This window comes from Apus apus, chromosome Z, assembly GCF_020740795.1.
Source record: "Apus apus isolate bApuApu2 chromosome Z, bApuApu2.pri.cur, whole genome shotgun sequence".
In the NCBI taxonomy this organism is placed as follows: Eukaryota; Metazoa; Chordata; class Aves; order Apodiformes; family Apodidae; genus Apus; species Apus apus.
The window spans coordinates 74,855,576-74,882,056 of NC_067312.1; the positions used below are offsets into that span (position 1 = coordinate 74,855,576).

Here is a 26,481-nt window from a genome sequence, read left to right on the forward strand (position 1 = left end):
ATTTAAAATTATGGGATACAGTAGGCATCTTGATTTTCTCTCAGAGTGTAAAAAGGAGATGATGAAGAGGATGAAGATGATGGCCTGCAGTCTGTGTTGTAATTTCTTATTAATACTAGCAGAGCTATATAAGTTCCCAACTTTAGACATATCTAGTGTCAGAACAGGGAGTTGGACCATGCAGAATTACAGGATAAAGAGACAGGGAGATTACAATTGTCAAATGTGCATTTAAGTCTTTCTGTGGATCAGTCCTCCAGGTTTGCATGTGGTCTTATGAAGTGTAAAATAAATTCTGTCCTTTCACTGACAGCTGTAGAAGTTTGTGCTTAATTTACAAGCTTCCTGCAACTGTCACTCCACAGAATAGATCAATCAAGCTGTTAAATATGGGAATCTCCCTCATGCCCATGCATACACAAAACTCCCACAGTTTATAAAATGTACCATAAAAAAAAATCTCCTTTATCCTCCTAGAGAGAACTTCCCACATTCTCTTTGGGCAACTTGCTCCAGTGTGTAATTACCCTCACATTAAATATGGCTTCCTTATATCCAGTTGGAGCCTCCCCTGTTTCAAATTAGAACTAGTATCTCTCATTCTCCTGCCAAGCCCCTCTGTCTTCTTGGTAACCAGCTCTTGTGTTCTGGAAAGCTAAGAGCAATTAATGTCTATCAATTACCCTCTGAGTCTTCTTCATGCCAAAAAGCCCGGTTACTTCAGCCTGTCCTCGCAGGACATGTGCTTGAGCCCATGACCATCTTGGTGGCCCTCCACTGGACTTGCTCAAGTTCTGACCCATCTGGACAACAATGTCCTTACCTGGGTACCAGAGTGCTGTGGGAGACCATGCTGAAAGCCTTGCAAAACTCAAAGCAGATGTAATCCACCACTTTCCCCTTGTCCACTGGACCAATAACAGAAGGCAATCAGGGTTGGTCAAGTGTCTGTAGCAAATCCTAAAGAAGGTTGCTGAAGTATCTGGCATAACCTAGAGCACCACTGAGGCTGTTCCCACCTCACTGGCTGAAAAAGTCCCAGAGGACCTCTTTGCATATAAGCTTTGCCTCAGAGAGTGATAGCTGTGGTTTTCCTGTGTATTTTTTTCCCTGACATAACACTGCAAAAAGCAGAGGCACAGACCAGCTTGCTGAGGTGAGGAAAGAAAAGCTTAATTGTCATCCATCAACACATATCAGTCAAATAACCAGCAGCCTTTACTGACAATATTTTTAAAACATTTTTTTCAGGCAGCCAGTGAGTCTGAGAACTGTAAGTTGCTTCTCTGTGCTCCCACCTTCAGGACAGCCTAATTGCCTGCAGTAGTTCCCACCTTCCTCCGCAGGAGAAGCGTTAGCAACACTTTGCCTTATCTTTTACTGTGACGTTGTGTTAATACCACTATCATACTGTAACCATAAATGACAAGAGGTTAAGTTTTTTATAAGTAGCCTGGTGTGCCCAGTGCACAGACGTTATGTAAAATTGCAATTAAATCCTCCAGATTCCTAGTTCTGTAACTTACTTGTTCAGTCTACTCTTCCACAGAGCCCAGGTCAAACTCTCAGGTTAGCAACCAGTCACTTCTCTCTTAGACCAAATGGTTTCTTTTGGCTTCCCCGTAACATGCCTGTGGGCTGAGGAGAAGAGTTCTGAATTTGTATGCCACAGTGGAGGATTTGGTACGAGGCTGAGGTTTTGGGTTTTGTGGTTTTGGGGTTAAGTTGGGGTTTTTCTATGAAATCTTCCTAAGAATACAAAATTATCATCTACTACATTTTTAAAAGCTATATCATTGCCTGTGTTACTAATGTCCGTGCCCAAGCCTATCTTCTTTCAGATACATACTCTTTGGAGTTTAGGTTTCTTCTCTGAACATCCTGTAAGTCTGGTAGACCTTCAACAGAGCTCAGCTGTCCTCTGCATTACATACTTGGTCCCACTAGCAGGGACGATGTCTGTGTGTCTCTGAAATAATAAAGTGATGATAACTTGGCCAAAGTTGTTTCTGTGATAACCACAGTGAATCATATGTTACAATGCAAACAGCCTTATCTTCATTGTACTTTAAGACTGTATTTACAGTTTTAAAGGTTGAAGTGAAAAATAACCTAATGAGTGTCAAAAGAATGGTGAAGGACAATTCAGTTCTCAGACTGGTGCTTTTGAAAAAATGCACTGAGACTGTGAAAGCTGTGGTTGCACTGACATGTCTGCATCCTGCCCTTGGTTTTTCACAGTCAACAGCCTTGTAGCTGCTGGTGCAAAAATAAGCACAGATCAATATGACTTGATCCATGGTGTCATCGTGTGTATGGTCACTGGAATTCACTGTTGTTTGGGCAAGATCATTTGCTTTGTTTGATTTCCCAAAAATCAGTTGCAGAGGCTTCTAAGAGAGACTCAGAGTAGTGAGAATAAGACCACAAAACCTTTTTTATACTTCAAGCAAAACCACAGTGATGGCACACAGAAACTCACCTCTACAGAGTCTAGCTTCTTGAGACTCTAGATTTGGATAGGTATATGGGCCAAAGAAATTTCCACCTTCCTCCTTCTGTGGCCAGCACATGGGAGGGAAGGGATGCCATCCAGAAGGGCCTTGACAGGCTTGAGACGTGGGCCTGTGCAAACCACATGATGTTCAACAAGGCCAAGTGCAAGGTCCTGGGTCAGGGCAATCCCAAGCACAGCTGCAGGCAGGGAGGAGAATGGACTGAGACCAGCCTGAGGAGAGGGACCTGGGGATGTTGGGTTATGAGAAGCTCCCCAAGACCCAGCCATGTGCTCAGAGCCCAGAACCCACCCATGTCCTGGGCTGCATCCCCAGCAGCGTGAGCAGGGCCAGGGAGGGGACTGTCCCCTCTGCTCTGCTCTGCTGAGACCCCCTTGCAGGGCTGGGGCCAGGCTGGGATCCCCGACACAGGTAGGACATGGACCTGTTGGAGAGAGGCCAGAGGAGGCCCCGGAGATGATGGGAGGGCTGGAGCAGCTCTGAGAGAGTTGGGGCTGTTCAGCCTGAAGAAGAGAAGGCTCTGGGGAGACCTGACAGCTCCTTCCAGTGCCTGAAGGGGCTACAGGAAACCTGGGGAGAGACTTTTGACAAGGACAGGAAGGGGACAAGGGATAATGGCTTTAAGCTGAAAGGGGAAAGATTTAGATGAGAACTTAGGCAGAAATCCATTCCTGTGAGGGTGATGAGACTCTGGCCCAGGTTGCCCAGGGAAGCTGTGGCTGCCCCATCCTGGCAGTGTTGAAGGGCAGGTTGGATGGGGCTTGGAGCAACCTGGGCTGGTGGGAGGTGTCCCTGCCCATGCAGGGGGGGTGGATCTAGGTGATTTTTAAAGTCCCTTCCAACCCAAACCATTCTGTGAATTTTCCAGCTAAACAAGAAATCTTCTACCCAGCAATACAGTTCCTTTATAAACATATTATTTACTTAGGAGTGATGGGTTTTGTTTGGTGTAAACTTCTGTTTATAAGATATTGCCATAATATTCTAGAAGACTGGGAGAAGTAAAACTCAACTTTTTTGTTCCTGTTTTCTAACTCAGCCTGTGCCTCCTCCTGTCCTCAGGCAGATAACCTCCCCAAGTCAATGTGCTGATTATGGCAGTACCCAGAGGAGCTGTAGTGGAATCACAGAATTGTCAGAGTTGGAAGGTACCTCTAGAGATCCTCAGGTCCAACCCCCTCCTGAAGCAGGATTGCCTGGAGCACATTACTCAGGTCTTCATCCAAGAGGGTCTTGACTATCTCCAGATATCTCTAGGTATCTGTCTCATCACCTGTATCCATCAATACATGGGGGTTATCTGAAGTTCCTTGAGATGAGAAGGGCTGAATCAGGAGTGGCACAGGAGGTGATGCATCTCAGGGCTGCTGCTGCCAAGGACAAGGCTCTGCATCTCTGGACAACAGAGCGGCAGCAAGGATGCTTTAGGTGTCAAAATGCCTTTCCTTGGTTCTGGTAGAACAACAGTTCTTCAGAATCAGCACTATCCAAACACACTGAGAGTTAAATCAGAACATCAGGCTGAGTTAAGGAGATAATGATGGCAATTTATCCCATGTTTATTTGTTTCAGAAGGGTGAGTATCCACACTTAGGGCAGAAAAAGAGTGACATAGCATGGGCTTTGCATACCAATGTCTTCTGTCCCTGCCATTCTGAAAGACAGGGTTGTGCAGCACTTTCAGCTAATGGGTTTTCTTGAAAAGTACAAAACCCCTTGAATCATGTGTTCATCTTTTGTGGCTAGGTCCTCAGAGACTGAAATGCCTGAGGCTGCTCTGAATTCAGTGTCATCACTGTTATCTGTTCTTGGGGGTTTTATGCTTTTCATATCCATTAAACAACTTAAATTCAAAGAAATCCATTTGCTGGTCCCATTATATTTGACCTACATCCAGGGTCCTTGGATTTGTTTATCAAATGAAAGGACATTTTGGTTCCTTCTTAGTGTCTCTTAAGTGCAATGTGTTTACGTCACATTTTCGGAATGTACTTACTTAGATGTATCAAAAAGGACTTTCCTCTGTTAACTGCTCTGGGCCTCATGGCAAAAAACCCCAATAATCTGGAAAAATGGGAATTTTTTTTCTGAAAACAGTTGGTTTTAACACACTTTTTTTTCTAGTTTTGTTTGCTAGTTTGCTGTTAAAAACAAAACAAAACGTACAGATGGAGCTGTATGGCTGTAAAGTATCTATATGAGGCCACTTCCAGTGTTGGACCAGCTGAGACTGAAATCCCAGTGAATCCCATGAACTTCTGTGTGTCACTTTGGACCACAGTGTTTCATCATATAGTTTTATCATTAGAATTTATTGATTTGTGTATCATGAAGTGCTGCTGCCTGCTTTATAGGGATGGAGATTAACATTTGCAGTCTTCATATATTTTCAAAATTCCTTCCAAATATAATGGGATGAAACCCCCTACTATTTATAATCCCAGTTACTACTTTAATGCCAGTGGGTACCTGTCCAACAAATTGTTCTGTTTAGTACAATTGATTTCAGGGGTTTAGAGGACAATGTAAAATACAAAAAACCCAACGGTGTGTTGTTTTTTTTTTTCTATTGCAACAGTTGGGAAGAAGCTATGGATGGGTAGATTTAGGTTGGACATTTGGAAAAAGTTCTTTCATACGAGGGTGGTGGAGCCCTGGAACAGGGTGGCTAGAGAGGTGGTGGAGGCCCCATCCCTGGAGAGACTAAGGTCAGGCTTGATGGGGCTCTAAGCAATCTGGTCTAGTTGGAGATGACCCTGCTTATTGTAGGGGGTTTGGACTGGTTGACTTTTAGAAGTCCCTTCCAACCCAAGACATCCTATTATTGTATTCTGTGAATCCAGAAGTCTTCTTCCTGTACTCTTTTAGTTAACATCTTCTTTCATAATTATTGATCAGGTTGATTTATTCTTCAAAATGGATTGCTTTCCCTCAGTTTTAGTGCAGCTTGGAAATTAGAGAAAGTCAGATTTCATATTCAGAAGTTGAATAATTGGATTTTTTTGCAAACAAAAGACATGTTTATAATACTTTTTTTTGGCTAAGTCTAAAGGTCAAAATTAACAAGTTTTAAAGAAGACCTGCAGAGACATACAGTAGAGCCTTTGTAGTAATCCAAAATGAAAGGCAGTGCTGAATGAGTGGATATGACAGAGGCTCTAATTTATAGTTACAACTTGGTGTCTGTGACGGCAGCGGCACAGTTTGCATGAGATTGAAACTGGGGCAAGAATGCAAAGAGCCAGCAGGTCAGCAAGGAAATAAAGAATTGTGGCTAGGGGCCAGCTGCCAAATCCTATTGTGAAGGCAACCCTTAACCACATTTTCACTATTGTGACAACTGTGAAACTCGAGTCAGTTTTGTTTCTGTTGGGATCTTGGCTTTGCTTTGCAACTGGGTGCATTCGACCAGATAATCATTTTCAATGACTTTGTTGGGGTGGGGGTGTTGTATGTGTGTGTGTTTAGCTGCAGGCCTCAGGATATGAACTTACTTTTGACTTCGAGGTCTCTGATGAGCAGTGACATCATCTCATATTTTCCATAGAAGCTGGCTGCTTCACTTTGAGGCACTGAGTGCTGCTGATGTTAGGGAAGGCATTTGCTGCAGCGTGTAGGACCTTGCCACAGCTGCTTTCAAACTCTGATCTAAGCTCCCTCACTTCAATATGTTCTTTTTCTCTCTCTGTTTCAGGGTCTTTATGTCTTTGTGGTGTATTTCATCCTGCACAACCAACTTTGCTGCCCTGTGAAAGCAAGTTATACTGTAGACATGAATGGGCACACCACTCCTGGGTCGGCTTTCTTCACGCATGGCAGTGGTCTGCCAGCTGCAGGTGGAGAGATCAGCAAGTCCACTCAGAACCTCATCAGTGCTATGGAAGAGGTAACAGTGCTCTATAATCATTACTTTGCACACTGAAAATGTACCTGGAGATTTAAGTGGCAGCACTGAACTATATTACACAGGAATGAGATGCTAATTATGATAGGGTGGGCTTTGGGGAGGGGGGGATTTTTTTTTTAACCATAAAACTAGTTCTCTTTAGCTATTGTGATTTTCTTGGAGCTTACAATTCCCTAGTAACATCCTATCTGGAGAATTTCCCCTTTCCTACTTGAATCTTTGGTTTGTAACAGAAGATCACTGTAGTGTTATCTACAGCAAGTGATGAGAAATCAAAATATGAAGTTGATTCTTTCAGCTTGCTGCAGGTCTTAGACTAATTTTAATTCTTTAATTTTCCAAAACCAAGATGTAAGAGTAAGAGTAAGAGTAAGAGTAAGAGTAAGAGTAAGAGTAGAGTAGAGTAGAGTAGAATAGAATAGAATAGAATAGAATAGAATAGAATAGAATAGAATAGAATAGAATAGAATAGAATAGAATAGAATAGAATTGAATAGAATTGAATTAGAAATGTAGAGGAATATTATTTTCAACCTCTTTGTTGCTGGAACTGGAATGCTGCTAGTATCAATTTTGACTACCTGTAGTAAACCAAGGTGACGTTTACTGATAAGGATACTTGCCTTTTCATAGAGCTAGTTGAACCTTTTCCAGCTAAACAGTTTTTCCAGGAAAAACACTGATTTAATGGGATTTAATTATTTCAAGGGAACATGTCAGTTCTAATAATATTTTTTTTACAACCAAGCTGCTCACCTGGTAGCTGTTTTGCCCGTTTCTCTACCTGCTCTGCTGTAGGTTTGTCTGGATTTTTAAACTCCTGGAGGACCACTACATTTATTCAACTTCTCAGTGTCTCACTTAAGGTGGTGCCTGACTCCCTGTGGACTGGACAGCACAACTTCTTAGCCCCACATGGCAAGGTTTTGTGTTCCTGAGCTCCTAAACAGTGGATGAGCAATAAATCAAGAACATACACTTTTATTGTCCTAAAATATATACATATTTTTAGTTCAGTATTTTAGCATTTCATCACATTTAAGGATTTTTCAAAGCCACCTCTTTTCTCATGAACTGAAATTCTGATTTTTCTGTGCAGCTCTACCTTAAACTAGTGACAAATGAACTTCATGACTGTGTAACACCACCAGAACATTCAGGACTGGCAAATTACTGTGAAATCTTGTATTGTTAAACACAGGAAGCAGTGGGTTGCCAACTGTAGATCATATAATGGAAAACAATAATGATTAGTGACTACAGAAGGGAGGAGGAGGGTCCAGCAGAGGAAGGGGCAGTGGTAAGAGAGGAGTGACCTGAAACCTTTCAGTGCTTTAATTTAAAGTTCTCCATATCAGCGGCTAATGTTCAGAAACAGCAATATTTTTTCAACTTTTTGAGATTTCTAGGACAGGCATCATAAACACAAGGGTTAATGACTCATAATCGACATATATATACATATATAAATAAACTTTATTTATTTATTTATTTACTTACTTATTTTTAAGAAAGGCAACCTGATTCAACATAGAAGTGAAAGAATAGCTGGTTCAAAAATTCTCTGTAGTTCTGGTTATAGTTTCCAGCATTTATATTACAGTTTATAGTGATTACTGCACTTCTCTGTCTTTTTAAACATTGCAGGTGCCTGCTGACTGGGAGAGAGCATCCTTGCAGCCTGCTAGTCAAGCTAGTGCTGCCTTTAAGCAGAGCCCACAAAATGGCAATGTTTTCCACCCTTCTGGAGGATTTAGTACCAGCTCGCTGGTTGCTGATGAGGAGTCACAGGAGTTTGATGACCTAATATTTGCTTTGAAGACTGGTGAGTGACTCTTCACCTTGCTCCTTGAAGGTTATGTTGTTCTTCACCCCAATATTCTCACCATTCCATGAGATCCAGTTAACAAGATCTGTTAATATAGTCTGATTGCCAGTGAAAATCTGAAGTTGTTTAGCCTTGAACTGCTGTTCCATGAAGGACATTGTGCAGGATGTGTAAAGTAACAGATAAGTCTGCAAAAATATGTTTTAAGTCATGACAATAAGGAGACCTACAGAAAGTAGCAGCAGGTTGGAGTCTGACATTTTTTCACAACAGTTTAAGTGGCTAACTTGCTGCTTCTGGACAGGGCTGTCTTGTCTTCTTGTACTTTCTTTTTCTAATTGATGTATAAATTACATACAATCCATATATTTGTGCTGTAAGTCAGCATAACTTGATAAATATTAATTCTCCCAATAAGTGTAAGACAAAATATTTATACAAAATACATTTTTGGACCTGGAAAACAGTGTACTCTAGAAAGATATATTAGGTAGACTTCTGCCCAAAGACAGAGACAGCTGTGATGAGATCAACATGCTGCTGGAGGACAGAAGCAGGGGAGGCCACTCTAGGTGTCCACACTAACTACACCAGAAAAAAACCAAAACATTTATAATCAGGTTCCCCTCAACAACCTCTGAGTTCAAGCCTTCAAATTCCCAGGCTTTGCCCTTATGTATTGTTTTTCTGCCAGTTAGCCAGACGTGGCCACAGCCAGAAGAAATAAAGTGAAACCTGATTTTAAAATAGGTCAACATGGGAACATCTGATAACACAACCATGAAGGCAAAGGAACACCAGGCCTGGCAGATGCTAACCCAAGCCCACCTCCTGTAGGCACCAGGAGAAATACAAATGGACTAGCTTGGCAGTGGGAGGTCACCTGTATGACCTTTGGGAACACCATTGAGCCTTGCAAGAGACATTAGCAGGTTAAGTGCTTTGGCACTGAGAATTTCAGGAGTTTGTTTCCTTCAGTGACACTAAGGAAAATGGTCGGACTGGTTGGAAGACTAGGAATGCTGCTAATGAAGGCATAGTTTTAGTCAGTATATTAATAAGACTTTATGTCTTATCCAATTAGAGTTGGAGAAAACTCTTCTAGTTATGAAGATAATTGGATTATGAATATCTGGCCTAGTGCTAAGAAATACAAATTTTTAAGAAGATGGTCACAAAATATGTACTGTACCTATTAATTTCTCAGACATTTTACAGACTATCTGTACTTTGCTATGCAGTTAAAAATTCTGCACGACTTTCAAATCTAGGTGCATAAACTTACAGTTGCAAATTTTACTTTTTAACTGAGGGTAGCTTTTATTTTTTTACTCCTTTCTGAATATTTTGAAGGAAACCAGATACTTCATAGACAGATAATAAGAAACAAAGCCATTCACATCTAACACTCCCACCTTCCCACAGTGTTTACTGCTTAAGCAGCTCAGCTGACATCAGTTGGCCTACTTTCTGCAGTAGACTCTACCCACTGTGAAGTCTGTCTTAAATCATGAAGAACAATCTGGACAACAGCAATAGTTGAAACTCATGGTTAATATAATTTACCACAACTTTAGCATTTAATGATTTTTTAATAAATCTTTAAGCTCCATCCTTAGTTAATTCATTTTTCAGTCCTTCTAAAGGAAGCAGGTTTAGAACAAGCTTTTTATTGTTTTGCCTAAATTTATTATTGCCTTCTTTATTAAGATTTTATTATAGTTTTTCTTATGAGCCTTTTGTATTAATGTGATTTGAAGCAGAGACCTCAGGCCACAGTTGGAAATAAATATTTTTGTTTGCTTTACTGATTCGAACTAGTACCTGACCATTTTGCCCTAATGCTTAGTTGTGTGCCCAGACTGTGTCCCCAGAAATATTACAGGGGAAAAACAAGATGATTTCTAAGCCAAAGCAGTTGTCCCATCTGGTTCCAGCCACACACACATCTGAACAAGCCAAACCAAAGAGGTGGTGTTGAGGTTAGAGTAGCTTTAACCACCACAGTAAATGTTTTTAAGCTATTGCCTTAGATACAAGCTGCAGCTCAAGACATACCTTTTTAGACAAACAAAAAAACCCATGAGCTTTTCTGGAACTAACAATTGTATCCATTTAAATGTGTTCATCCAGACCTACTGTCCAGTCCAGTTCAGTACATGGCCAAGGAGTCACGGTGCTTCCAATGGGATGAGGGAAGGAACAAAGTGGAAGCGATAAAAAGGAAGATGAGGTGGTGGGAGTTGGGCTTCTCCTTTGTTTGGCATTACAGGTTCATGCTGCAAAAAGATTCACTGTGCTTGTGGCCTGGCAGGAATTTTATTATACAATTAAGCTAGCAAGTGCTGAAAGGAGCCTATCTCCTGGTCTCTCCTGACAGCACATTTCTTCTTCCTCTCTTACATCATTGCTCATACTCACACGAAACCACAACTCAGGCCAGAGACTTCTCTGCTCCCTCTTCCTCTTCCTCTCCTTCCTTTCCCCGTCTGTCTCCCTCGCCCCTTGCCACTGCACATCAGTTTGATGCCCTTTGAGCACCAGTCCCGTGTCCAAAGAAGCAATGGTCATCAGCAACTGGAAGACCAGCACCTCTTCTCTACATAAACTAAAACATATAGGCAGCTGAGATGCCTTTGATTGCTGCCTTTCTCTTGTCTGTCATTTGCTCTAAATAGTGATTATCAGACCTTTTTAGACTAGGTTTTAATTCAGTAGGCTGAGAACTCAAGCAGACAAGCCCTTGGAGAACAGAGTAAAGGTGATTTGCACCACATTAGCTGTTTTTATCACTCCTAAACTCAAGGTATGGCTTTTGGGTATAGAGGAAGAATAGAAATTCTTGCTTTGCTATTGATCAAGCTTTACCTCTGATAAGCAGAAGCAACTATTATCTATCTCTCCCTAAAACTGTTGATCTATAACCAAACGCAGCCTTATCTGTTCTAAAACATTAGCTCCCACTCTGAAGGCTGGCTGAGGATCAGCACTGATTAGCAGAGGAATATGCAAAAGTGTCTCAGTGCCTCTGCACTTGACCTGTCCTTCCTGCTTATGTAGTTTGGAGCTGTCTGAGGGTTGATTTTAATTTATGCTCACTGCCTGTAGCCCCAAGGATTAACCTGGCAGCCACAGTGAGAATGGGAGAATAATTACTGCAAAGCTAAAATCTCATTCCTGTCCTCTTTGGCCACTCTCAGCAGCAGAAATAAAGGATGACTGAGAAAAGAAAAGAAAAGAAAAGAAAAGAAAAGAAAAGAAAAGAAAAGAAAAGAAAAGAAAAGAAAAGAAAAGAAAAGAAAAGAAAAGAAAAGAAAAGAAAAGAAAAGAAAAGAAAAGAAAAGAAAAGAAAAGAAAAGAAAAGAGAAAAGAACCACAAAAAAACCCCCACACCAACCAACCAACCAAAGAAACACCACCAAAAAACAATAAACCAACCAATCAAAACCAGAAACAACAACAACAAAAAAGAAACAGCCCCACCACAGCACAACTTTATTATTTAATTTGCAACAGTATAGTGATCTGCATTTTGCAGTGCAGCTCCACAAATAAATGTTTTGGCACACTTGGCCTCATTGCCAAAGAAAAGTGTTGTAGAACTATGCACTTAGCCCTTGGTCCCATAATCATTAATGGTGGGCCAAATTACAGATTAACTTGAAATACAGACTGGGTCAGATGAAGGCACAGAACTGCGTTTCTAGCAAATTAGGTACACAGCAGTGTACTCTCTTAGCCAGCTTTTGTGCCAGCTTTATGCAAGCTTTGCATCATATGGCCATAGAATTATTTTGCTTGATACAAGAAATCCAAAAGCTGGACTTTTACATCATAAAGCCATGGCCTCTTCCTGCTTTCCATCAAATATGTTAATGTCCATACAGAAATACATAGTTAGGATTCACTATGCTCAGTGTATCAACTCATACTGTGGGAATCTTTTGGAAGGCCCACCAGCTCCAAGGCAGTTTGTGTGAAGGAAATTATGAAACGATTATGGTAGGAGAAAATAATTTAGGGACATGTCCTGCCTCTTGATGTGCGCCAAAAACTTTTTTTTCCCTAATGTTTATGAATTTGGCTTAAATGATCTGTGTATTAGATTTATTTTATGGCTTTAAAATTAATCAAAGGCTTAGCTTCTACGGAGAAGGACAATTGTTTACTAGCAATTTATTGATAATTGCACTAATTAACTTTAGAAGTGTTGTCATTTTGGACTAGATCTCATTTTGCCTCTGATTTCTTTCATAAGCTTTATATTGATGGGCAGTTTAATAAGACCATTGCCTTGCAGATTGTCACAGAGTGGTATGTTACTGTCACTGAGGCTAAAGTCCAGTGTACCAGAATTCCCTATGAACTTCTATATTGGTTAAGGCTGACGAATTAAAAAGGGAACCAAGAGAATAAAAGTAGATGAAATCTGTCCCAAAGCAGCAAATTGTCCATCAGCTTTGCTCTAAAGCATAAACACCATAAATGCAAGATTGCTTCACTTGAAGCAATCTGAGCTTCCACCTACTGTCCCATTCCTACTAATGTTCATGTCCTGCCCCTTCTGTGATGCACTAAACTTGAGCAGTTTCTTCCTTTAGGTGAGATATGAATGCAAAACACAGCAAAGCCTTTGAGAGAGACCCAAACCCCTCCAGTGCTGACCAGTGACCCACCCCTGTAGGAAGCTGTTTACAAAGACATTTATAGGTTAGAACAGAAATTATCAGCCTAGCACATGGTACTTTTCAAGTATATACTGGACAGTATGGAGGATATTGCTACTTCCACATCTGAGTGTATTTTTGCTCTTAATAGATGCATGTGAGCGAAATCCTAAACAAGTAGTCTACATGGAGAATATCTGGAAAAATGTACTGTACAAGTTAAAAATCCCATGCAAATGCAGCAATTAACAGTAACCATGCTATGTAAACTAACTCATCATTTTCAATCTAATACAGCTAGGGTTTTAAATCAGGGTTTAATAAGTATTTTTTTAAACCTTAGCGTTACCATTTAAGGTGCCTGGTTTAATAATTAAGCATCTCATGTTGGGTGTCCTGAACTAGAGGAAACATTTGAAATTTCTAATTCTGAAAAGTGTTCAATGCACCATCCTGGAAACTGTCACAGAGCAGGTAAACTGCATATTGTGGCAAAGTGGCAGATTCATGCTTTGCCTTATCAACCTATATAAGTTCTGTTCTCAAGTGTTCACTTCACAGGAAACAAAAAGGAAGGAAGGGTGGCCAGTTTGCACATTAATTTGGCTTCTCATTTGTGATTGCTCACAAATATGCTACCTGCATAATATCCAGCATTTTTAGTTCAACCTGAAGTTTATTCATAGAAATCTGGATGTCTGTTAGTGTAATTTCTGCAAAGTCAAAACCCTGAAAGAAGAATTAAAGTTGGTTCATGTAGCTTATTCATTTCTAATGTGTCTTATACATAGAATATAAATGATGATTGATTCAGAAAGCAAGATGGAAGCAGTTGGGAGACAAAAAGCCTCTGCAGAGGTATAAGTACAGTAATTACAAAACAAACACCATCTCCCCTAAAATATTTTAGTGAAAGTTTGAGATCTATCTGAGCAAGCAGATGGTAACAGCGGGCGTTCCAGGGCTCGCGTTGCCGAAATCCGTCACCAGTAGATGTCACTGGAGGGATCTCTATGGGCTTGCAAAGCCGGCTGTGACTGCTCAGTCTCTGGCTAGTCCTTAGATACAAAAAGAGAGGCCTCATTTTCCTGCGCCTTTTTTGCCCTTAAAATAGTTTCTACACAAATTGGCGAAAAAGTAATGCTCCTCGTTGTATACCCACCATCCAGCTCTAGGGGAGTGCGTGCTTATTTGGATCTGGTTGAGTTTAAATTCTGCCCTAATCTGAGAACAAGCCGGACCTATGAACTCTGTGAAACTCCATCGTGTAAACAGTCCTACCCTTCCCAGTCTGCCAACTGTTTGGTAAGCTGGTATCCTGGTTACATTTCAGCTCTCACTCCTAAAAAGGATCAGCTCTTGCAAAGTTTGTCTTTACATTAGAAGCAGAACAAAGGCCCTTGTGAACCCAAAGTAGCACACTTCAGTCTCTGGTTTACCCAGTTCCTGATAACCTCTGTGACAACAATAAAAATCTCTTCTTCCTTTGCAGAAACCATGTATATATAAGAGATTTAATAATATATGTAGTATTATACCATATTAGACCAGTATCTGATATTTTAATAGTGACTAGAGGAAGATTATTTAAGAAACCCCATGCTTAATAATTTAAGTATAGCTACCAGTAAGACAAATATTTTGCTAGTCCAAAAAGTCAGCATCCACCTTAAAATCTGCACCCGGGATGACAATATTTGCATAATATGATTTTAAACATTTTCAAGATTACGTTTTTTCCCTTTTTGAAATGTTTTCACTCTTCAGCCTTAATTATTGTTTTGAGTGAATTCCGGTGTTAATGATGCTACATAAGAAGTATTGTTTTGTTTCTCCAGTCAAGGTATTGTATTTACTTCAAGGTTACTACCTTGTCCTTCCATCCCCAAATGGGAAATACAGCAATATGATTTATCGTCTCTATTGCACTCATGTTTTCTTTCTAAAACAAACAGTTTTAGAGATGATAAGAAAAAAAACAACACAAATAACTTGCTTATGCAATTGCTGTTTTTCCCAGGACTTTCAAGCAGCTTTCAATTATTAGGACCATGATTCAATGAAAATGTTAAATATGCATATAAATTTAAATCAATAAGTACAGCTTAATCATCTTGAGCACACTTACAAAAAAGTATTTTAATGATTTAGGGCCTAATCTTCTTGTCCTTATTATTGTATCTCTGGGTGTTGATGGATTTTTACTCCTGTTATACTGTGATGGTAATTGTTTGTCTCTGAAGAGCTTTGGTCATACAGACCCAAGAACAGGACTCATCTAGTAGGTGTCAGTGAGTTCACTCTGCAACCCAAATACCAAAACCAGGTGTAAAAATTATTATGGTAAATACATCCCTCCTTTTCACCTGGATGCAGTAGGGCTGGGTTCAGACAGCACTGCACCCATGTTTGGCCTCTATCAGGACTTCTTCCAGACCTGTGCAGGAAAGCCTGCCAAGTCCTGCAGGTTCTTCTGCTCAGGTTCCCTCAACCAAGCTCTATATTTGAGACTGTAGCTTGGCTTCCCACAGCAAAGGAGCATCCCCCTGCTGCCCCCTTTTCCATACTTCTTTTCTACTTGGGGTGTGGTGGAACAGGTTGCCCAGAGAGGTGGCAGAGGCCCCATCCATGGAGACATTCAAAGTCAGGCTTGACAAGGCTCTGATTAACCTGATCTAGTTAAAAAGGTCCCTGTATGCTGCAGGGGGGTTGGACTAGATGGCCTTAAAGGTACCTTCCAACCCCACACATTCTATGATCCTATGAAAAGAAGGATGCTATGGAAAAACTGTGTGAAAGTGGAACAATAGGGGGCGTAGGAAATGAGGAGGAAACTCCAAAAATCTAAATGACCCTTGTCTTGTCTTTTGCCAAACAAGCCCAAGCCTGGAATGTCAGCTAAGGCAGAAATAAGAGATGCACTCTACAACTAATAGAAACTCCTGAAAATGTGGAGGTTTTTTGTCTGAAAATGCAAATCAGTGTCCCTGTTTGAGGCTTTTTGATCCAAATGCCATTCCTTTGCAACTCCCTTGAACTGTGTGTAGTTACAGATCTACTTCTGCCCAAAATTAATAACTTCCCTAGTTATTTTGTAAGTAACATTGCTGTAAGACCATGCCTGAAATTAGTCTGTCTTGAAATCACCATGCCTAATTTCACTGATTTGTAGTTCTCAGCAAATTTAAAGTCTAGACTCCCTAAACCTGAGCAAGACCTGTATGTTTTTTTAGGATTTGCTCTACAACTCAAAGAGAGGAGCTAAAAACACACTGAAGTTTAGAGTTACAACTGATATTCCATGAGAAATTGGTCTGATTGGTGGAGGATTATGTATCTTCACACTAATCAACTCAAATCTCTCCTGCAAAGAAGCCCCAAACCCCTCGAAAACAGCAAGGAAACAACAAGCTAGCAGAACTCTTATGCCGAAAGGACAGAGAAGGTGTCTTGCTGAGGTCTCTTCCAGACATGTTTTGGAAGTTTCCATGGGCCAAAGTCTAGTATTCTCTCACAGTAGAAGAAAAACACAATACACCAGCTTGTGCCAAATGTGGGTTTAAAGAAATATTTAGTCAGCATTTTTTCTCATGTTGAAATTACAATCCTATTAAAACAGCTGGAATTATAGTTTAACAGGGAAATGATATCATTAAAAATCAATTCTTCATGAAGAAGTCCTTGGATATACCAGACTGTAGCAGCCAGACCATGAACCCTGCCTAGGCTGGACCTTGGTTTATGCTCTTGTGATTTCAAGGCAACCTCTGAATGTCTATTGTACGTTTTACTGAGACAAATAGACTGACAGTGGAATTATGAAAAAGCCTATTTGGATGGTAGGAAGCTACGTCAGATAGTGTTACAGTCTGTGGATTTGGGATTGTACACCAGTAAGAGGAAACTTGCCACATGGTTGTGGGGCAGGGAGGCATTTTAATAACCAGGATAAAGCAGAGCAGGACACGATGCCACCATTTCTGTGCTGGGATTTCATTCTCATGGATTCTTTTTGATTGTTTGTTTGCTTTGCTGTTCCAGGTGCCGGTCTCAGCGTCAGCGACAATGAATCTTGTCATGGCAGCCAGGATGGTGGCAGCATGGCTAACTCCCAGATCGTAGAGCTTAGAAGAATACCCATAGCAGACACTCACCTCTAACTCCATGTCTTGCTTGGATTTTGTTGGGGTTTTTTGGTTTTGTTTTGTTTTTTTTTTTTTTTAATTCAAGCCTCAGTATTTTTATATTTGTACTTTGTTTTGCACTAAAACACTCTATGAAACTGTGTAGTAGAATGCTGTGAGCTTTACTGAATGTTTAACAAGGAACGTTTGCTTGAGGTTTTGTATATCAGAAAATAAACTGTAAATTTTTTACAGTGGCTGAGCATCAATACATACAATGGCAATTGGCCTAGATCTGTATCTTGTAGCTAGATGACATACTTAATGAACTGTAGCTTTTTTAATTAACCTGTACGTGTAACAATGATTAATAAAAACCATAGAGTATGTTTGATACAAACAAGTCTGTTATTTCTACTTGCTGTATATGGGGCTGGAAGGTGATGCAGACACCCTATCAGACACAAAAGCTTTTTAATTACACAGTTGCTCTAGTTTCCTAAGCTGTACTCTTCTCATTTGTTTTTCAGTACCCAAATCTTTACCATTTCAAATAAAGACACAGTGTTGAACCAAAGAGCTTGAAATTTAAATTGTGACATGATAAAAATATGCCATGATCTCAAACAAAGAGAGGGAAGAAGAGATGAAGAAGAGGGAAACCACTGGCAGCTGCATGCTGTTGACTGCATTACCTTGCTGGTTTCATAATGTTAAACTCTCAATCTTCTCACAGTCAGAAATAAGGGGGAAATTCCAAAGAGCCAAATTTTCTGTTAATCTCTGTGGGTGCTACACAGGTATCCCTGTTCTGACTGAAGGGTTTGAATGTTACATTACAAACAGGGTTAGTTCAGTGATCGGGAGTCATAAATGAGCAAGAAAAGTTTCTCCATTTAGAAAAAAAAAATTTGAAAGGAAGCATTTCAGAACTGAGGCAGGCTGATCTTGTAGGAATCATTAACTCTGCTTCTGCAAAGACACTCTGGAAGAGAAACACATGGAAGCAGGAGACCAAGGGAATTTTCCTCTGAACACTTCCGAGCATAGGATAGAAATGGAATAAATGAGAATGCAAGTTTTTCATACCTTCTTCAGGAACTTGCCTAAAGGCTTAGTGCTGGGCAAGCTCTGAGCAACAGTCTCTCCCTTTAAAAGAAAACCTTTCTTCTGGAAATCTTTCTGTGATTTTTGCTATAGCGATAAACAAATTTTACTGTATCTAACTACTTATTGAGCTAAAAAAAGCCCTCAACCAAACAAACCCCACTTGTGTTATATATGGTAGAGCTGCACGTATTACAGTCATCACTCATATCTGAAGCAAGCATAGTCTTTAAGGTTTAATGCAAAAGCCTTCACAGACACGGGAAAATATTTCTAGTCAGAAAAGCCCTTAAACAAGTGCTACTTGAGTACACATTTGAACTGAGGGGAAATGAGAGCATAGCTGTGTTTAATTAATTTAGTACATGTTCTGCTGCATCAAGTCTTAAATTTCTGACTCCCATGAATTTTTTTGACTCTGTTTATGCTGATCGTGCTATGGAGCGAACAGGGACAAGTCATTGTGGTCAATGGTGAAACATACTAGGGAAGGTGGAAATGAGCATTGATTACTGTGGTCAACATACAGAAGCACAGGGCAACCAGGGAGACCAATGCTTCTGTGCAGAAAGGGAAACCTTTTGCATCTGAAGCATGGTGGCCAACTTTTTGCAAGAGTGAACCACTGACATATTTTGTAATTCACTTTTCTGCCCCTACCTGCTGAAGAGGGACCTTCTGGGTGCTTGAAAGGACTGCAAGTGTGAGAAAAATAAGTGCTTCTGTCTAGAGATAAAATTAGTTTTGGACACTTTGCAATATAGTAGTTTCATTTTCTACACAGGAAACCTTACTCTTCAAGAGTTGTTTGTTTGCTTTTAAATTTTATTTCATTCCATTCTTCCTTAATCAACTGAGATGAGCATTGTCCATTGTTGATACTTCTCATCTACCCACTGCAGCCCTAACGTGAAGCCTGGCTTTGCAGAATGATTGCAACACTTGCTCCATTGCAAGAGAGTCAGGACTGGAACAGATGTTTCATTACTCGCAGTACATGCTACTACATGCTGTGAGAAAGCTTATAAAAGAAGGATGTTTGTTTGATTTTGACTCACCACCATAAATGTTAATCCTTTGTGTCACTTCAACTTGTTGCACAACTGGCCTGGTTAGGGATTTACTATGAATGCATCAGCATTTTCAGAGAAGATCAGTAGACTGAAGTCCTCTGTCAGCATTTTTGGAGTTTTAAGTCTCTAGGAGGTGCTCACATGGTTTAAGATCATGAGATGGATTTTGTTACTGTTCTAGAATTAATTTCTTTTTAAGAAAATATTATGTCTGTAGGAAAATCATTGTTTTAAAAGCATGGGTCTCTCAACTCCTTTTTCCTGTTCCTTGAGCAGGCAAAGACTGAGACAGGAGTAAGGCAGCTGTGTGCCCTGACTCAATGTGCTTGACAGCCACACCTGGGCAGGAGAACTTTCCCAGTTGGCTTGACTTAACCTGACGAGACAAAAAGCCTCCTGCAGCACCCTGATCTCAGGTGCTATTTAAAATGTGATGAAGAGTAAACATGTATTTGTTTCTATGAGATGAATGAATTCACAGCTATATAGCTTTCAAATCAAATGTTACCATGGGGCCTGCCATGCTAATTTGACTAGCTCCTTCAACTCTTTGCTTTATTCCTGTATAGTGAAGTACCCCAGGACATTCTCTGCCTTTGCTCTCTTCCGTATAAAAGGAGCCATCATTTCCACACAAGAGGCCATTTTCTGTGTTTTGAAGGGTAGAAGGAGCTGTGGTTAATATGGATGTAACATGGTTTGATGTGTGAAGGAGACAACTTTTCCACGCAAGCTTCACCTAAATCTACTTGAATATGTAAGTAGATCAGATGAATTAATGGATGTGTTTGAGGAATTTTTCACAATTCAAACACTAACATAAGTAAATTCACTTTTTTTGAAAGATGGCTGAATACATTTCAACAGACATGTTTCTGTTCAACAGACATCTTTCAGGGGAAGTTTTAGAGGAAGCCAGTGTGGAAATTTCACTTTTCTTGGTACATACCCAAAATAAGTAAATTTGTGTCAAGGCCTTGAACACAAATATTCAATTGTTTGTTTGCTTGTTTAATTGACAGCCTGAATATCATAGATTCATAGAATCATGGAATGGTTTGGGTTGGAAGGGACCTTAAAGATCATCTACTTCCAGCCCCCCTGCATGGGCAGGGACACCTCCCACCAGCCCAGGCTGCTCCAAGCCCCATCCAACCTGCCCTTCAACACTGCCAGGGATGGGGCAGCCACAGCTTCCCTGGGCAACTTGTTCTAGTGTCTGGGCTGCCAGCACATGGTGCTGGCTGATGTTGAGCTTCTCATCAACCAACAGCCCCAAGTCCTTTTCCTCAGGGCTGTTTTTGATCCATTCTCTATCCAGCCTATCACTGTCCTTGGGATTGCCCCAACCCAAGTGCAGGACCTTGCACTTGGCCTCTGTCTCTACCATGCTAATGCTTAGTACTCCAATAACCTACATCTAAAGTCATCATCCTGCTGAGAAGTGCACAGTGAAAGCTGTGATCTGCAAAGGATTAAACTGTGTTGAGAGCTTTACAACAACAAAGTGCCTTATGTGCTCAACATGAAATTATGTTAAATTGAGAGATCATGCAGAGAGGTTTGGCTAGAAAATTGCTTAAGTTCAAGCACATCCTGCTTTCAGATACATTTCCCTATAGCTCAGCCTATACTGTGGACCTCGAGTTACTGTTGCATATTCTGCTTCACCAGCATGGGTATAAATCAGAAAGGAATCAGAATGTGTGCCCAGTTGGCTGGCAACAGAATTTTCACCTGTGTTACTTTTACCAACAGTAACATGGATCGAAAGTAGCACATGCAAGTTTGGGCTCATCTGCTCAATGCAACACTATTCTGTTAGCTTTTAGAAACAAATAATTATTTCCATTTTCATGTAATGGTTCGCAATTATCTTCTATGCAATAAATACACAGAAATACTTACAATGTAATACTCAAGCATTAATGAACAAAATGCCTGGGATCAATGATGTGCTGAAACTGAGAATACAGATATGTAAACAGGCCAACATGGTAGCCTAAAACCCTAAGAATGGCTTTATTTGGCTGGTTGGGTTTTAACTCAGTCAAATTTGCATTCATGGCAGGGAGACCATTTTCACACACACAAAAAAGCAAGATTTGAAGAAAATTGCAAATACCTTTTTGGGTTCTTACTGCATTTCAGTATTTGTTTGCTTTCTCTGATGCGGCATTTCTCTGGTCCTGCCGTCCTGCTCAGCATTCCCAGGAAGGTGAATGCTTCACTATTCCTGGAGGAGGTGGTTTTACTCAAAGTACTATTTTGCCAATAGCTTGTACTACAGACTGCCAGAAGGACTTTCCTGGATATCTAAAAAAGAGATGCATTCTGGGAACTGCGAGCAGAAAGCTTGAGAGCATAGAATTAATAACCCTGATGCCACTCCCTGTCCAATATGTACAGTTTGGAGATTACCTGAGGAACATCTCATAACAATGGCTGGTGTGAAAAGTTCAGGGAAGGGTTTTTACTGAATCTGTCAGGATTTTCCTCAGCTCAGCAGGTCAGCTTTGAAGATGGTGTGGTCACTCCTGTGCTGTAGCACTGCTGACCTGAGTGTACAGTGATTTTAACCATAGGTGCTCTGACTTCCCAAATCTGTCCTATTCAGTATGGCTCTACTCTTCACGTGGAGCATCTGGCATGTCTTTTGAAGGTTCAAAGCATGTGTGAAGCACAAGAACGTGTCACTGTGTTCATATATACAGGAATAAGTATGGGATATAAGAATTTAATATCATAAAAGTAAATTCAGTTTCAATCTGGAAAATAAAAAACTGCAGTCCAGGTTATGAAACAGGTTTCCTTGGAAACTTCTTGGCTCCTGCTTTGCAATTCCTGAACCGAAGTAAAGCGTGTGATTTCCCAGTTTCCTAACTGGAAAGAGGCACACATCCAGGCACAGTTGCCAAGAGAGGTGCAAGAAAAGGGGATGCCTGAAATCTCCTTTTGCTCTCAGCCTCCCTCAGGGTTACACCACCTGCAGCCCCTCTATGCAAGCCCCACCTCGATGCCACTGCATTGTGTCTGTCTGCTCCCCACAGCGGGAAAGCAGAGAAACAAGGACAAAGATTTTTCCCATCTGGAAAGGACAGGTCAGATTTCTGCTCCACTTGCATGCAGGACCATTTCTTTTTGCTTTGGAAGAACAATGTGTCCTGGAGATTGGGTCAGGGCAGGAGGAAAAAGACAGACAAACAAACAGTGATCTTGCTCGAAATCCTTGTTGAGTCCTGATAAAGGCAGAGAGTGAGTTGTTCCTCACCAAGTGTGTGCCCAATGTGGTCCTTCCTAAAAGATGATAACACCATCAGCCCCACCACCTCTGCTGCAGCACACATGGCTGCACCAACAACTCAAACAGGGCTTGTTCTCTGGTGCTTCAGTCTCAAAATGAGCCCTGTTTGCAACTGTTCTCCATGAAGTAGATATTCTTTGCAGTGCTTACTGCTGCAGAATTCTAAAAGTACCCCACCAACTTGCTTTCTCCTGCTGAAGGAATGATCCCTGGTCTCCTGCTTATCCAGCACCTCAGTCACTGCTGTGGCCCAACATTCATTTGCAAAAAGACTCTTTATTCATTTCATCCCTCTAATACCATTTGCCTCAACAGCAAGTAGGCTTGGGGTTCCTCTTCCTCAGCCAGGCCTTTTGTAAGGACATAACATCAAGTACAAATCTTCTGTTTTTTTGTCTTATAAGAAGAAATTTGTTTCCTTCTAAATTCCTTCATGTTCAGGAATTACCACATTTTATACCTTCTGCTGGATATGGTCCTAAGGAGTCACATCCTACTCCAGCAGAAAACACTTCAGACCATCCTCAGAGTTGAGCATATACCTACTTAGGCTATTTGGATGGCAAAATCAGGGGTTAATGTGTCTTCGCCCATGTGAATCTTGTACCCAGATATTGTATGTTATATATTTAATTAAGCTGGAATAGTTATTTTAACTGGAACTTTCTGCAGGTTTTGGGATATACATGTTCCCTTATGGTATCTCTTGATTTTTCATACCCAGCATTGAGGCACAGCTGTGCAAAAGGAGTGGAAATTCTGCTGTCTGATCATTAGAGTAGGCTCAAGGTTTAAGAGGTGAGTTTGAATTTGGGGGGGCCTGCAGAGAGCCTGAAACCCTGCCTTTGTTTTTCAGCAAACCCTGCCCTTGTTTGTTCTGATTAGCTCCTACTAATATAAAAAACGTGAGGTCTCTATAGATCCTGGCATCCCTTATGTGTGCTCTAGGCAGTTCCTTGGAAGGGTACAAAAGAAAGTACTTCTGGCATGCAAAAAAAAACCCAGCAGCAGAGCACAAGCAAAGAGGAAAAACTGCTGAGAGTCTCCTTGCCTTCATTTTTTCATGGTTGCCATCACCCAGTTGCTTCCCACTGTTTCCATATGCCTGATGCTCTGCCTTCTGATGAGCACTGCACACCGACTCAGAGCACCTAAGCCAAGCACTGTGACTCTCCTCCAAGGACCATGTGCCTACAGGTTTTAGGTTCTGCCATCTTGAGAGTCAGATAGAATAAGAATTATGTTTCTTTACCTAGCTATGGCACTTTAGGGAATTAAGACTGTACCAATTCCCTGTAAGGATTAACAATGCACTTTGTGGACAGTTCACAACTACAACTGCAAAGCAGGTACTGTGTGTATGTGTGTCTGGTGCCCTTTAAAGCAAGGGCGAGGTCAGCTCTGTGGTCTGTCAGAGGACTGACCTTGGATTAGAGTTCAGTGACTGGAATGTGGGTGTACTGTTCAAATGTAGCACCTATAAGGGTAGCTTGCTGTCCCTCTTGCCATCAGTGAGCAAATGCTGATGAGATCCAAAGGGCTTTCTACCTCTACAGGTGGCTGTAAACTTTTCCCACAAAGTCAGTCTGAAAAGTATTAGCATCCCTTATGAATTTTGGGGATGAAAAAGATGCAATTATATCCTTTCACTTCTGGGCTCCCCAGAACAAGAGAGAGAGGGAGAGAATCCAATGAAGGGCTGCCAAGATGATTAAGGGTCTGGAGCATCTCTGTGGTTGGACTTGATGATCCTAAAAGTCTTTTCCAAACTAAATCATTCCTATTATTCCTATGATCCAGTGCTGGCAGAACACATCTTTTGCACATTTAGAAGACCTCTAATCCTGGTCCTTAGTGGCCTGGGGCTGACTTGGGGCAGCAGTGTAGACCACTGCTGTTTGAGCAGCTGGGAAGCAGCCTGCCCACCTTAAAAAACAGGCTCTGATGTGGAGTGCAGAGCACGAACAGCAGGGCAAATGCCAGGCAGTTTCTAGCAAGCCTTCTGACTTGCAAATGGAATGGCTCATTACAAACATTGGGAGATTAATATTAAAGATAATCCTCTGAGCATGGAAAAGAATCCTGCGTAGCCTCAGGAGATGGACAGCTAAATCCTCGGAGCCAGTATACACAGTTACACCATCCAACCCTGGGGACACAGACCTTGTTTTTGATAGCAGCATGCTCTAGAGGAGAAAGTAAATGGAAAAACAATATAATCTTGCTTTCCTAACCCAGAAAAGGAGCCTTGAATGTTCATGAAAACAATCTTTTATTGCAAAGGAAACAGAAGTCGAGATTTTTCTGCTCCTTGTCAAACTGAGGGTAACAAGATTTTAAAATGTTGCAGCTTTCTGAAGCTGTGTGAATTAGAAAAGAGAGTGTGCATTTCTACTGATGTCCTCTCTTGTTATGTTCAAATAATCTTAGAAATACTGCTAGGTTTTTTGTTATCTTGTTGGGTTTTTTTGCAGAAGTACTAGCCAACAAGAGGCAGTGTTAACATCTCGATCATAAAACACAAAGTCAGTGCCTGTAGACCACAAGTGCTCAGAATTCATTAGTTCTGACTAATTTAACTGCTTGTTACTTATTTTAATCTGATATCTGCTCTAGAAGGAAAATTGTTGTGTTGAAACTAATTAAAGCCCTTATTTTTTGTCTTACAGGAGTTTTATATTAGAGGTGGCAATACATGTTTTGCTCAAAATTAGGTCCATTATTCCTAGTGTTCCTGAGGGAGAGGGAAATAAATGCATCTTTAATTCCTTGTACTGGAGAGAAAGCTTCTGTATTGTGATGTGAATAGCTTGGTATTTTATGGATTAAACTTAAATAAATAAGACCTTAAGCAAATAACACTTCTTGGATTTGGGAGGAGAGGTTTGAAAGTGAGGTGTTTGCATGTGTACATTTCTATAGAAAGAATTCAGAGGGCAGGAAAGGATGGGGGATGTTTAATCCTATTAAGCATGAAAGAATAGTGCCTTCCTGGTAAGACCCAGTCTAGGCCAAAACTGAAAACATGGACAACAAATCAGAGACAGTGGGTGTCATTGTCTTAGCCTGATTATGAGCAACTGCATGATTTTGCCTGGGGTGACTGTTTTCATTTGCACTGGCAGGGCACAGTTGGCACTGAGTGCCCTACATCTTCTCAAGGTCAGATCCTGATCCAGTCACTCTCAGACAGTGTTTCTTAACATCAGGTTTCACAGGCTGGAGTTTGTATTTTGTGTTCACAGGCATGAAAGCCTGGTTTTAATTGCAAGGCAGACACAGGTGGCAGACAAGACACAGGAACTTCATGCTGGTGATTGCCCACCCACTGTCCCATGCACCATCCCCTCATCAATACCTTAATGCATTGGCAATGCCTTTTGGCTTTCCATTGCAGAAACCAGAGTGTACCTGAAGCTATTGCTCTCATTTCTAGCTAGGACTTTATGAATGTGAAGTTCTCCATCCACTCCCCACGTACTCTAGATGAGCACAGAGCAGAAGTGCCCCACTGGGAGGTATTTACACACAGCAGAGACAAAATATTTTGCTTCTGTCACCTCCTTTGCCTAGAGTCTTGCTTCCCCCTTCTGCCACAGTGGCAGCCTTGGGTGATCCACAGATGATGACTCAGATCTTCCAGCTCTCCCAGTCCTTGGGTATTTGGGACCATGCCATAGAGGTGATCTGCTTCCAGAGGACTATTGCTGGCATCCAGATTGTAGGTCTAGGTGGAACAGACATAAAACATTGCAGTGCCTGTGCTTCAGGTGTTTTGAGGATGGAGATCTTGAAGAACTAGTTGCAGCTGACCAAACGCCCCTTTATGTCTTCAGTGTGTGCAGTCTCATAGATCATGCAAGTCCTAGCTACGTTCTGGAAGAAAAGCAGTTCATTGTCTAGACCTTCAGGACATATGTATAACTAGCATGTTAGGAAAGAGCTTTGGAAATTA

General features: G+C 41.0%; 1 protein-coding gene across 1 annotated transcript in view; it reads left to right on the forward strand.

Annotated features, from left to right (window-relative positions):
- The window catches only part of ADGRV1 (adhesion G protein-coupled receptor V1), a 278,553-nt gene extending 261,108 nt beyond the window's left edge, over positions 1-17,445 (forward strand). The window contains exons 88-90 of the mRNA XM_051642551.1: positions 6,211-6,402; positions 8,071-8,248; positions 16,960-17,445. Of these exons, the coding sequence (XP_051498511.1) occupies positions 6,211-6,402; positions 8,071-8,248; positions 16,960-17,078 (489 nt within the window). The 3' untranslated portion in view covers positions 17,079-17,445. The remainder of the gene's footprint in view (positions 1-6,210; positions 6,403-8,070; positions 8,249-16,959) is intronic.
- Positions 17,446-26,481: the final 9,036 nt, after the last annotated feature.